Genomic DNA, 12,320 nt, shown 5'->3' on the forward strand with positions numbered 1-12,320 from the left:
TACCTCTCACCTCTACCCACCCAAGGATGTTCCAGGAGTGACAGTAACCTTTAATTAAACGCTGAGCTGTTGTGTATAAATGTTTGCCACTCATTGGCAACCCTGCCACACCCTTTCCAATGCTTGCTGTGAATCTGCTCTCACTTCCAAAGGTTCACAGCTCTTTGTGGAAAGTAGCTCCTAACTTCCAATGCTTTTGGAACTTATGTTCCTTCCTAACCCATCTACAATGACCACAATTTGCACTTTAGTGCCTTTAACGTAGTAAGATGTCCAATGACATTTCACAGGCAAATGTCAAAACAAAATTGGGACACCTGATCCTCATAAGGAGACATTGGACAGGTGATATAGAGGTAGGTTTTAAGGACTGCCTGAAAGGAGGGGAGAGAGAGGAAAGTGGAGGGGTTTAGGGAGAGAATTTCACAGAGTTTAGGGTCTAGTTAACTGAAGACATGGCTGCCAGTGGCGGTGATATAAATCAGATTAACGCAAAAGGCCAGAACTTGAAGCGCGCAGAGGTTTTGTAGGAGAGGCAGGAGGAGATTATGGACATAGAATGGGGTGAGGCCATGGAAGAACTTGAATACAAGAAGCAGAATTTATTATTTTGAAAGATTTCAATCATATCGCCTCAAAGCCTTTGCTTTTCCAAAATAAGGAAGAAGTTCTCTAAGCTTGACATGACTAAAAACTTTTAAAGTAGGTATCAATTTAGTATTCCCCTTGCACCTTTTCCAGTGCCTCTATGCCATTGGGCCTAAACTTAACACAATATCCTATAAGAAAGTTTTGTACAAAGAAAGGATCATTTTTGTTTCATGTTTAACTGTCCTGGCAGTATGTGCTAGCGCTCTCTTCACTTCCATAAAAGTCTTGAAGCACTACTTGTAGATCTTCAATGAATTGTGCATTATAACCTCAGTTACATTCAACAAGCTTACACATGCACTCTAAGTGATGGATACATTATTGGAGTTGCCCCTACCAAGTCTACCATGCTACATTTGCCTCAATTTAATATTTACCAGACATAGGTCCAGTAGATGTTCTTATTGTATCTAGTTCTACCTGCAGTCTTTGAACCCAAGGACTGTACAGCCAAACATATCTTGATGTCTGCATGTTTTTGGATTGTTCCACTGCTGTCTTCATCCAGCTCGCTCATAAAGATGGTGAAGAATAATAACCCTAATATTGATTCATGTGGGACCTCCACTTGTGATTGGTATCCAAGCAGATCCGCTGCTGTTAATAATCAAAGAGTAATGAATACTACCCAGTCAAATCGGTTTATGTCCTACTTGTCTGCGATGCAGAAATCTGTGTTGAATGTGTTTCATTCACCTTCCTGTATATTGTGCAGGGGAGTCCTTCTTGGTGTCCAAGACAATATTTGTCCCTCTGGTCGTTGCTGCGATTCCTCCATTGCGGCAATGAATACACTTCAAAAAGTATTTCATTGGTAAAGTGCTTTGGGACACCCTGAAGATGTGAAAGGCGCCACATAAAAGTAAGCCTCATCCCCCTGCAAATTGCTGATCCCTTGTTAGTTTTCCTGTTGAAAATCCAAGTGACACGGTTTTCATGTTGACTGTTATCACCAGGGCACATGGAACATGCAACTCGTGTGCTGACACCTTGTTTGTAATGCTAACTTACTTTTTAATTTGGCAAGAAGATTGGGAAATCTGAGGAACTTTTCTTGAATTGCTGGAGCAATCAGTATTTATCAAACCAGGTTGTGAGAAAACAGGAATTTATTGGTGGGAACTAATTATAAATTATAAATCCCCATTGTGCAGAAAGACACTGTAGCCTTTGTTACAGCTACAATAACATAGCTATGAAGAAGGGTCATACAGACGCGAAACGTTAACTCTGTTTCTCTCTCTGCAGATGCTGTCAGACCTGCTGAGTTTTCCAGTTTTTTCTGTTTTTGTTTCAGATTTCCAGCATCCGCGGTATTTTGCTTTTATAACATGGCTGATGTTTGTCTTGCACTGGGGAAGAAAGTGGGACCAGCTGAGAAATCCACAACAGAGGAAGACCAAAACTCTGAAGCAGAAGCATAAATTGGTTACAATGACCAACAAGGTCGAACCACATCTGGAAAGTTACCCTTTCAGGCCTTGCTCTGAAGCTCCCATGAATTATCCTGGCTGTAATTTTCAGGTGTGATTGTCTCTGAAATGATCTCTTGAGTTGCGATCCCTCAGTTGTGACATTCACATTTAACTTGCTTTGGTGGATGGAGCTGCTGTTGGTGGCTGTGTTACCTGAGAGTTAGGAGGTTGGGGGTGATTCTGTTTTTGCTTTTGCTTTAACTCGTCTCTGATTGAGTTGATTGAAGAACAGGATTAATGATATCACACACCATCCTAACTAGGAAATATATCGCCGTTCCTTCACTGTTGCTGGGTTAAAACCCTGGAACACCCTCCCTAACTGCACTGTGGGTGCACCTACACCACATGGACTGCAGTGGTTCAGGAAGGCTGCTCAACTCCACCTACTCAAAGGCAATTAGGGATGGGCAGTAAATGATGATCTAGCCAGCGATGCTCACGTTTCATGAGAGAAAATAAAGAAAATCCGCAGAGATTATTTCCAAGTCTTATAGAAGTTAAGGTTTAAGACCAGGGCTTTAATTACACTCCCTGCTGGCAAGTTAAAAAGTATTATTTCAAGATATAGCATAAACAGAGATCATTGTCAACTTGAGGTGCAGATAATGTGTAGCTAGAAATGTGCCATAGAATTTACAGAACACAGATTCAGCCTATCTAGTCTGTGCTAGTGTTTACGTTCCACACAAGCCTTCTCCCACCCTCCATCACCTCATACTACCTACATATCCTCTTACGCTTTTTTCCCTTATATACCAATCCAGCTTTTCCTTAAAGACGTCTCTGCTATTTGTTAGTGATTACTTCATATGGTAACAGGTTCTACATTCTCAATGTTCTCCAGATCAATAAATTTCTGAATTCTCTGTTGGATACTTTTAGTGACCACCTTATGTTTATTAATGGATTTCCTCACAAATAGAAAGATCACCTCTCCATCTACCAGTCAAATCTGTTAATGTTGCAATCCTGTCACAATGAAGTGCATGCTCCAGTTTGTAAGTGAGAGCAACTGTTAGTATTTGGGGAAAGGTTAAGGCATTTTTCTTAAGTAAAAATAAGAACCGGTCTCCACCTGTGTGTGTTCGGGGTGGGGGGGTGGGGGAGAGAAAAGGAAAAGAGAGTCTACCTGTGCTCTCTGGGTTTTGTGAATAAGTCCATGTTAAGGCAAGACTGACTCCAGATTCTTTCTCCCCTCAATGAATGAATATTGAATTATAACAAAGCCCTTTCATAACTTAACTCCCGCCAGGTCATTCATCAGCTCCAGAAAAGAGCCCCAAGCTGTACAATCCTTCATGATAATTATGTGTTGTGAAAGGGGATATGTTGAAATATATAAGATGTTTCTCCTCTCTTTCTCTCTCGTGTGCTGCAGGATTATATTCAGATGAAAACTACAAACGGCTGAAGCACCTGGTTTTCCAAATGTTTACACAGACAGTATTTTAAATTCAAATTCCAGTCATGGCTTATGATGAAGCACTCAAGAAAAAAGAAGGTAATTTATTTTGGGTGATGCCAGAATGTATGTAACCTTGAACAAGCCATTTGTATCTAAAATGTATGATTTTTGTTTGGAAAAGGCTCCAGGTGCTTGTTCAAGCTGGGAAATATACAGCTTTTTACATGGCTGGTTCCCTGACATCTCTTGAGCCTGTCTGTTTGCGGTTTTTAAATTTGTTCTGTCAAATGTTGCATCTTTGAAAAGCGTAAGAGACATTTGATTTGTCATGCTGCTTTTACAGCTTTATGGCTCTTTTTTTACAACAGAGTTGTGAAATTTTATAAACGTCATTTTGTGTCAAGGGACAGTCCCTAATTTTCAGAGTTGATCAGTGCTTTATGGAACATGAAATATTTGTTGTACATCTTGTTGAGGCCTTCCTTCTGCAATGCAATCTTCTTGTTTACATTTTCTCAGCAATTAATTTCTGTACCCTGTGTGTATTTCTTCCCCGTTAAATGTGTTGCCGAGAGGCATTAGCACACTATGAAGTATGATTGGCACCGAGTTGGTCAAAGTGCCATTTTTAAACGTGAGTGTTGGTTAGAATCCTAAAAGGGCAGCAGAAATACCAGAAACCAGGACACAAGCAGGGCTCCTGGACTAAGGAGGGTGGCCTTTCAGCCGTGAATCATACTATACAAATCACACTGTTCACTTACACCATACAGTGATCAGGAGTAGGAACTCTGGCTGATTCCTGTAGAGGCTCTCCCTCCCCACCACTCCCAACCCAGATCCGTGGGGTCTGGTGAGCTGATGTGGCTTTAGTCTGGTGCTTCTCCTCCCTTTGCAGATTTGTATCAATCATTGGTATTGGTACACAAGCTCGCAGTACTGAAGTAGAACTTGGCTGTTGTACAGGCAAAGGGGCTACCTTTTCTTCTGCAAATGTCAGCCGTTATGCAGTGGGCCAATTGGTAGGGTTTTCAGCCGAAGTCTCTTGCGCATCCCCAATTTTCTTTGTTCCGCCATTGGTGACTGTGCCCTCAGCTGCCTAGATCCTAGGCTCTGGAATTCCCCCCCTAAACCTCTCCGCCTCTTGCCTCTCTCTCCTCCGTTAAGCTTCTTAAAACCTACCTCTTTGACCAAGGTGTCGGTTATGTTTTTTGATATCGTCTTACGTGGCTTGGTGATGAATTTTGTTTGATAACACACCTGTGAAGCGCCTTGAACATTTTACTATGTTAAAGGCACGATATAAATACAATTTGTTGAGTGAATTATATGCAGTACATCTTCTATAGCTGTTTTTATAGTAGCTATCTTTATCTCATACGTGTAACTGAATGGAGTTTAATTATAGCACAGTAAGATAATTAAACTTAGAACATATGCAGTATGTGATGGGACATCAAACTGTAATGCTGCAGCTTCTCATAGTAGATCACAGAATAATTTGCATTGATAGCACATGGCTAATGTGGATGTTTAAATGATGAATGGAACTGGGTGCATGGTGACTTAGAACATTGATCTTTTATCTCCTGGACCTGGGTTCCAATTCACATCAGACTGAATGAATGAAAATCTGCATTTATGGCCTCCAGGAAGAATTCAAAATTAAATCTGTCAGTCCTGGCGAGCTTGCCAATTTGTGTAAGTTTACAGCACAAGACTTTCCTTCAGTTCACACAGACTGGACCACAATTTACAAATCACCTTGAGGTGCCTTTCATTTGCAGCTTTGATTTCCACGCCAGCTCCCTTGTCTCACATTCTTCCATTCACATTCCCACCCAGCTGCTGTCACCATCGGATTCTGGCCGTAAGCAGAGTCAAGAAACCCCATTGGTAGCCACAAAGCTCTCAAGCCTTGTGGGCCTCTGTTGCCAGTACAAAGTAAGTTGGGGCTGTAAGGCTTGCAGGTGGCTGATTAGGATGTGCTCTTCTGCAGTACTGCATTGTAAAGAACTTTTTATTCTGCATTTGATCTGTATTGTACCTGTTATGGGAATGCTTAACACTGATACTGAAGGCAAAGCAGGTGGTGAGGATGTGGAACTTGTGTTCATCAGCATTAATATTTCTTTCTTCTGAAGACAAATAGATATATTTGCAAAAGATACTCAAATCATTATATGTTTCTGCGTTTGATTTGTACTTTCAAACACTTAATAAATGTGCATTGTTTCCAATTACTTTCTGCTAATTTAATATTTGTTTTCAGTCCACCTTTTCACTTCCTCAACTTCATCGTAACAGGAGGGTCCTGTGATGGTCAGACAGGACTTCGCATGCTCCAGGGATGTTCATGGAGCTCCCTTTTGCGGTTTGTTGACTGACCCTCTAAGAACTATGGTTGAGTTGGAACCCAGCCAGGAGCGTGGTACTCATTTTCCAGGAGAAGCCTAAATACAAATGTTAGTTACCATTGGGATTTTCACTTGGCTGTTCTACTGCAGAGTCCGACATCCTGACTTTTGGAACATTCCAAACAGGCCATTCAGCCCCACGAGCCTGTTCTACCATTCAACTGGATCATGGCTGATCTGCAGCAACACTAATATTTATTCTGCAACCGAACGACAAACTGTAATGCTTTTGGATTTTTAAAAACATCTATCACATTTTGCAGGAATACTAGAAAACCATCTGAGAGAAAATGGATGTGACCTTTAACCTGTTTATCTTGTCACATGAATTCAATGGGTTGTTATGAAGCCCTTTCATAGCTGCGTTCATATTTGACTCAGATATGCTAAAGGTCTTCTCTCATGATTGTTAAAGATCTTTTGAGTTTGACTAGTTGTATTCCAACTCCATTTGGACGTGAGTGTGCAGCATAATTACCTGCTCTCTGTCTGTGGTGGAGGCAGGTTCAGTCATGGCTTACGACCAGGAATTGGATAAACTCCTGAAAAGGAGAAAGATTTCAGGGCTTTGGGGAAGCAGGGGAATGGGGCTAGCTGAGTTAGTCGTACAGAGAGCTGGCATGGACATGGCGGGCCAAATGGCTGCCTCCTGTGCTGTTACCATTCTATGACTCCAGTTCATTTTCCATTTGCACAAATTTTACTTCATGCTGACGTGAAATTGAATTTTGAGCCCTGTGCATTTGGAGGTGACTTTTCTGGGCATTGAGTTCAAGAATGTGGTTGAGGTTTAGTCCATTGGGTGCCTACTGCGACCGCTGGTCTGTCTTACGGCTGATGAGAGTGTGATGCTGTCACTTTGGAAGAATGGGCTATTGTACATCACTGTCATCACTTATCTTGAGGAACCCCAACAAACATACACAAAAAGATTATCGCTGAACACAGGAAATTTTGTGTCTTCCGAAACATTGAACTATGCATTTGTATCGACTTGACATTTAGACTCATCCATACTGTATGATTGCCTAATACATTGAACTTCATTGAGTCTTGGAGAGGCGCAAAATGTCAGTTTGCATCTGCGATAATGTCAGATGCATTGTCAAGAGGAGGCAGCAAGCAGAGGCAAGGCTTCTATGGGGCGACCGTAGGTGCTCCATTACATTGTAGTGGCTGGCTACAGAGTGTCACTGGGAAAAGCCTGCTATCAGGCCTGCTCTTGGTAGGTAATTGACTTTGGATGGTGCAGAAGAAGAGACACTAATTGGCCAAGCTCACCAGTTCTAGGCTGGGCCCCTTTGTGTGGATCACTCCACTGCACTATGGGATGCATCTGATAGAAATAACCCACCTTTGCTGAAACGCAACTCCTACAGGTCATCACAAAACTTCAATGATGGTGGCTGGGGAGGAGCTTGAGGCCCAGATCATTGTATCCCTGAGCTGAAGGAGAAAAGGTGTCAGTGCAAGGAAGCACCTTCCCCTCCCACGTTCCTTCCCCCCCCTCCCAAAAAAACTGGAGGGGTAAATATATATACATATTTAAAATATAAATAGATGATTTGTAAGCCCTTTACTGCTGTTGCAGATTGTATAGTGGGTGAAAGCGGAATTGAAGAGGTGGGTCTGGCAGCAGGCAGAAGCCAACGAGAGAAGAAGCGCTCGTATAAAGATTTGCTGAGAGAAGAGGAGGAAATAGATGCAGAAGTCCGAAAGTCAGCCAAAAAGAAAGCGAAGGTGAGGGCTGTTGTTTGTGTTTTGTTTTCTAAACCTTGCTGTTTTTGCTCACCCTGCGTGCAGCCGCTCCCATCTCGCATCCTCCTCCATCCAAGAAAGAGTGACCGGAAGGGCTCCAGATTCAGGGGCTGTGATTCAGGCAAGGGGAAGCTGAGCAATATCCAGTTGTGCTTGTTTTTATTTTGCTCGCAGTACGTCCCAGCACAGAGCAGGAAAACCACGAGTGGTCTGACTGACCACAAAAGACAGCTTTTGTCAAAGAGCATTTATCAACCTGTCATTCTTGTTTCTTCGCAGTGGTGTGGGTGGGAGGGAGGGGGGAGGGCACCTAACTGAAAATTTTTGAATCATGTTTTTCTCAACTTTGGCAATCGTGATTAAACAATGGAATACTGTAGACAATTCAGTCTTTTCATCAGTGAATTTGCAGTTTCTATAATAAGACCTATCTTTATGGACTCCTTCCTCTCACCACCCATCTCTTTCAACCCCTACTGTAACATTTATATCACAGCCCATCATCGTATTGCTGTCAGAAAGTAAAGTGACGTGTACATCATGAATGATGGCAAAAATACCTGTGGTCTCCATTGCAGGCACATGAAAGCTAACTTTGGTAGCAGCAGCTTCACTCATCTTGGCATTCCTGTCAGTTATTTTGAACTATATTGAAAACAGCCCTATTAGCTGACCTTGGGCAGGGTGCTGGTAGGGAGACACTATAATTGTCTTCAATGCCCTGGCGTACAAGGGGAAAAATCTGCCAGGGTTTCCACTTCTGATTGATATCCAGCAATCTGTGCTCGAACTGCACGGATGCGGACAGAGGTTGAGGAACAGGACTTGCTGGACTCAAAACGGTCTGCTATCGTTCGTGGTTGAGGCACAGACTTGAATTGTGGAGGAATACTGGAGAGTGTGTGCTTCCTGTTGAACCACAACTTAAAAAGGAATTACAAAAAAGGGAGACTATTTCTCCTTAATGGATCTACCACCTGCAATCCACAGTGAGACCTGCTTTTTGTGAACAATCTCTCTCAATTCTTTGGTCCGCATTACCTCACTGCCATTTTTCATCCACATTGTATCTCGTGTTATTTCCAGAAAGGGCTATCTGTACTCGTGGAACTGTCCATCACAGGCATGGGCCTGTGTTCTGGCACCACGATGGTGGCACCCTATCCAAAGCATACTGTTGTTTCAACCACCAATACCATATCTCAATTGATTTCCTTCTTGGTTTTACATTTTTTTAAGCTACCATTTTTGATTCTCACCATTGGGCTGCTTTACAGTTTCTCTGTGGTCACTGGCAGTGCTTTCCTATCTCTTGATGGAAGTCTAAGACTTTCCCTCAGAGGCACAGCGAAGATCAAGAACACATCTGTTGGGGACTTGGTCAATTGACCATAAGCCACATCCTGTGGCACCATGTGTTGACCACCGAAATGCTGTACAAACAATGAACACTCCTTTCTAAGCCATCACTAATAAGCAGGAAGCCATGCTGCCAATATCAATGCCTTAACTTGCATTGCCTACTGTGAGGGTAAGTTCATCAAACAGTTCCTTGTTGAATATCATGTTACCAGCCGCTTGTCCTAATTGGGAGGATCATATGAAACTGACAACCAAATTGATGAGCAGGAAAAGACCAACTGGTCCATCAAGTTTGCCACATCCACAATGGCTGGATCATCGTGGATTGGAGATTACTTCTGCCAAAAGTTTATTTCCCATTTGGAGCAGTGCCGTTGGGACCATTGCCGTCAACATCTTGGGAGATGGGAGCTTTTCTTGAATAATGTGTAAAGTATAAAGTTACCCAACGAAATTACATTACTGTGATGACTGATGGACAGCAGGGCCGTATTCTAATTTTAAACATTTATTCTTTCAATATTTTTACCACTGTAACTCAGAGATCTTCTGCAAGTGCAACAACGTCTTAAGAATTTTGACAATTTGCATTTGCAATCTTGTATGTTGACCATGTGGCTTCTCAAATCCCCTTGGAGGATGCTCACTTCCCCTGAAGACCGCAATCTGCAAGGGGCCAGCTCCACCCACTGCAAGTATGTTTTCACGACTGACAAGTCAGTTGCTCTTTTTCTCAAAGGCTGCTGCTCTTTCTTCTACTTTGCCAGAGTCTACCAAGAAACTGTGGAATTTTGAGGGCAAGTTTGTGCTGTAGACGACTGGGAATTTGGATGAAGTGATCCAAGCTCATTTTCCTTGGGATTTCTTAACAACGGGTGTAAGAAAATATTCACACCAACTGTGAAGATAGCAGAGAGGAAAGAGTAGTGTTGTAATGCACCACACCACCCATTCTCCAGTTTGGTCCTTTTCAAAAAACTTGTTGCTCATCTCTTAATTGTCCATTTAGCCTTGTCTTGTATCAATTAACATATACCTTGGTCCTAGTTATTAAATGTACTTGCATTTGTGTTTAATGCCTATAAAGTTCTGACTTTAAATCTTAAGTTTTCTGTTTTATTTTAAGGAGACTGAAGGTTTCCTGTTGGCTGCTGATTTTCATAAGAAAAAAAAGAAACTGCACCATTTAACGGGCGAAGAATTCTACTATGGAGGTATTTGGTGAAGTTATTTTTCCAACGTTTGTTTTCTTTGTGATCTCCCTCCTCTGGGTACAAGTAGAGGGACTGGAGAAGGTGCAGAAAATATCTACACATCTGATACCAGAAATGAGAGGTTGTAACTATCAGGAAAGTTTGAAAAGGCTGAGGCTCCTTACTCTAGAAAAGGGAATACTGAAAGAGATGACCTAATAGGGATCTTAAAAATTAGCAGAAGTTTTGATAAGGTAGCCATAGGGAAGATGTTTCTACTTGGGGGTGGCCAAAGCTTGTTTCTCTTTGTGTCGCCTCCGGTTCTTTTTCCAATTGCCTTAAGTCTGTGGCCTGTGGCCCCCCAACTTTCCACCACTGGAAATATTTTCTCTTTATGCAGTCTTAACAAAACCCTTCATAATTTTGAACACCTCTATTAAATCTCCCCTTAACCATCTCTTGAAGGAGAATAATCCCATTTTCCCTCCCTTTTGTAAGGTCCCCTCAACTCTTGCTCGGTTATGAGTTTCTTGATTGGAAGTGAATTAGCAGGGCCTTTTGATGACTGTAGGTATATTTGAGAACAATGATGCTTTAACGGTCTGTTCTCGGTGCTGCAGCCTTCTCTGCGATGTGGCGGGGTTGGTGCAGACTGGATGATGGAGAATCAAACAGCTGTACTTGCTAGAATCTTAAATATAGAGAAAACTGAGGAGTGACCTGATTAGAGGCCTTTTAAGATTATGGGAGGTTTGACAAGGTGTAATAGGGAGGATGTTCCCACCTGCAGGAAAGCAGTTATAACTGTGAGATAGCCACCAGTAGATCCAGTAGGGAGTTCAGGAGAAACTTCTTTATCCAGAGGATGGTGAGAATGTGAACCTTGCCTACCCCATGAAGTAGTTGAGGTGAATAACATATGTACATTTCAGGGGAAGCTAGATAAGTACATGAGGAAGAAAGGAACGGAAGGATATGTTGATGGGGTTAGACGACGAAAGGTGGGAGGAGCTTTATGTGAAACATAAACACCAGCATGTACCTGTTGGTGTGAACAGCCTGTTTCTGTGATGTAAATACTTTGTGAAAATTAAGGTTATTAGTTAAAACGGCAGATGGTTACTCAAGCTTTGTTACAAATGGAGTTGATGGTGCTTTAGTTGGAAGTGAGAGCATTGGAATTAGCCTCAGCAAGTCTGATTTAGGATGGGGAGCGAACAGGTTCTGCTGTCGACTATTATAAAGACATCAGAAAGGGACAGGATTGGCCTCTAGCAATGCACAACATTGAAACAGATTCATGGCCATGTGGATGAGATATTGATAGGTGGCCTGTACCAGTGGATCCCTATAATAAACTGGTGATTTCAGAAGAGCAATGAGAAAAATAATGTAGGGTGTGGAAAGGATTGGAAAAAAACGATAGTTTAGATTCTGAAAAGACTTTGAATAATGATGTGAGTAAGATGATTGTTCTCAGTTACATAGTCTGCAATATCATTGTCTTATCAATTATTATTAATGTCAGTTGTATTAAAGTTTGTCAGTTACATTGCTAAGCTTTGCTAATGTCAACTACATTGTTAAGGGAAACAGGTGATGGGTATTTGAACACACATAATAAGGGACCGCTGGAACGTGGTGGGAGGTCAGGAGTGTTGACTCTGGGCAAAGTATTTCAGTAAGGAAAGGCTCTGTGTTTTAGTTTTTACTTCACCAGCCGGCGTGGATCCTGATAACATGCAGCAGTGGTTCCCAAACATTATTGGTTGAAGCACTCCCTTTCAATAGATTAGTAATCATGGACACCCTCACATCCGCATGTATGAAAGTGCTGCATGTAAAGAGTATTTAAATGCTTTAAAGTTAATAGATAGTTACTTATATCAGCATATGCCTGCTTTTCACTGCTGAGTTTGTTTCTCCTTGGCAGGAGCTCAGAGAGGGCGGACACCCAGAGAAAGGTCAATGGGAGCCTGGAGAGAGAGCTGGAGCACGGGGTAACAGATCATGGAGAGGGCATTTGGGGAGGAGAGGGAGAGCAAGAGTATGGGGG

At 42.2% G+C, this 12,320-nt stretch overlaps 1 protein-coding gene across 3 annotated transcripts in view; it reads left to right on the plus strand.

Annotated features, from left to right (window-relative positions):
• hmgxb4a (HMG box domain containing 4a) overlaps positions 1–12,320 on the plus strand; it is a 50,929-nt gene that overhangs the window by 5,310 nt on the left and 33,299 nt on the right. Inside the window, exons 2-5 of one of the 3 annotated variants that reach the window (XM_041177680.1) lie at positions 1,900–2,175; positions 3,508–3,630; positions 7,543–7,691; positions 10,198–10,285. In XM_041177680.1, coding sequence (XP_041033614.1) covers positions 3,597–3,630; positions 7,543–7,691; positions 10,198–10,285 — 271 coding nt within the window. In that variant the 5' untranslated portion in view covers positions 1,900–2,175; positions 3,508–3,596. The remainder of the gene's footprint in view (positions 1–1,899; positions 2,176–3,507; positions 3,631–7,542; positions 7,692–10,197; positions 10,286–12,320) is intronic. The other 2 variants (XM_041177681.1, XM_041177682.1) reach the window with 2 other exon arrangements.

Source organism: Carcharodon carcharias, chromosome 31 (assembly GCF_017639515.1).
Source record: "Carcharodon carcharias isolate sCarCar2 chromosome 31, sCarCar2.pri, whole genome shotgun sequence".
Taxonomy (NCBI): domain Eukaryota; kingdom Metazoa; phylum Chordata; class Chondrichthyes; order Lamniformes; family Lamnidae; genus Carcharodon; species Carcharodon carcharias.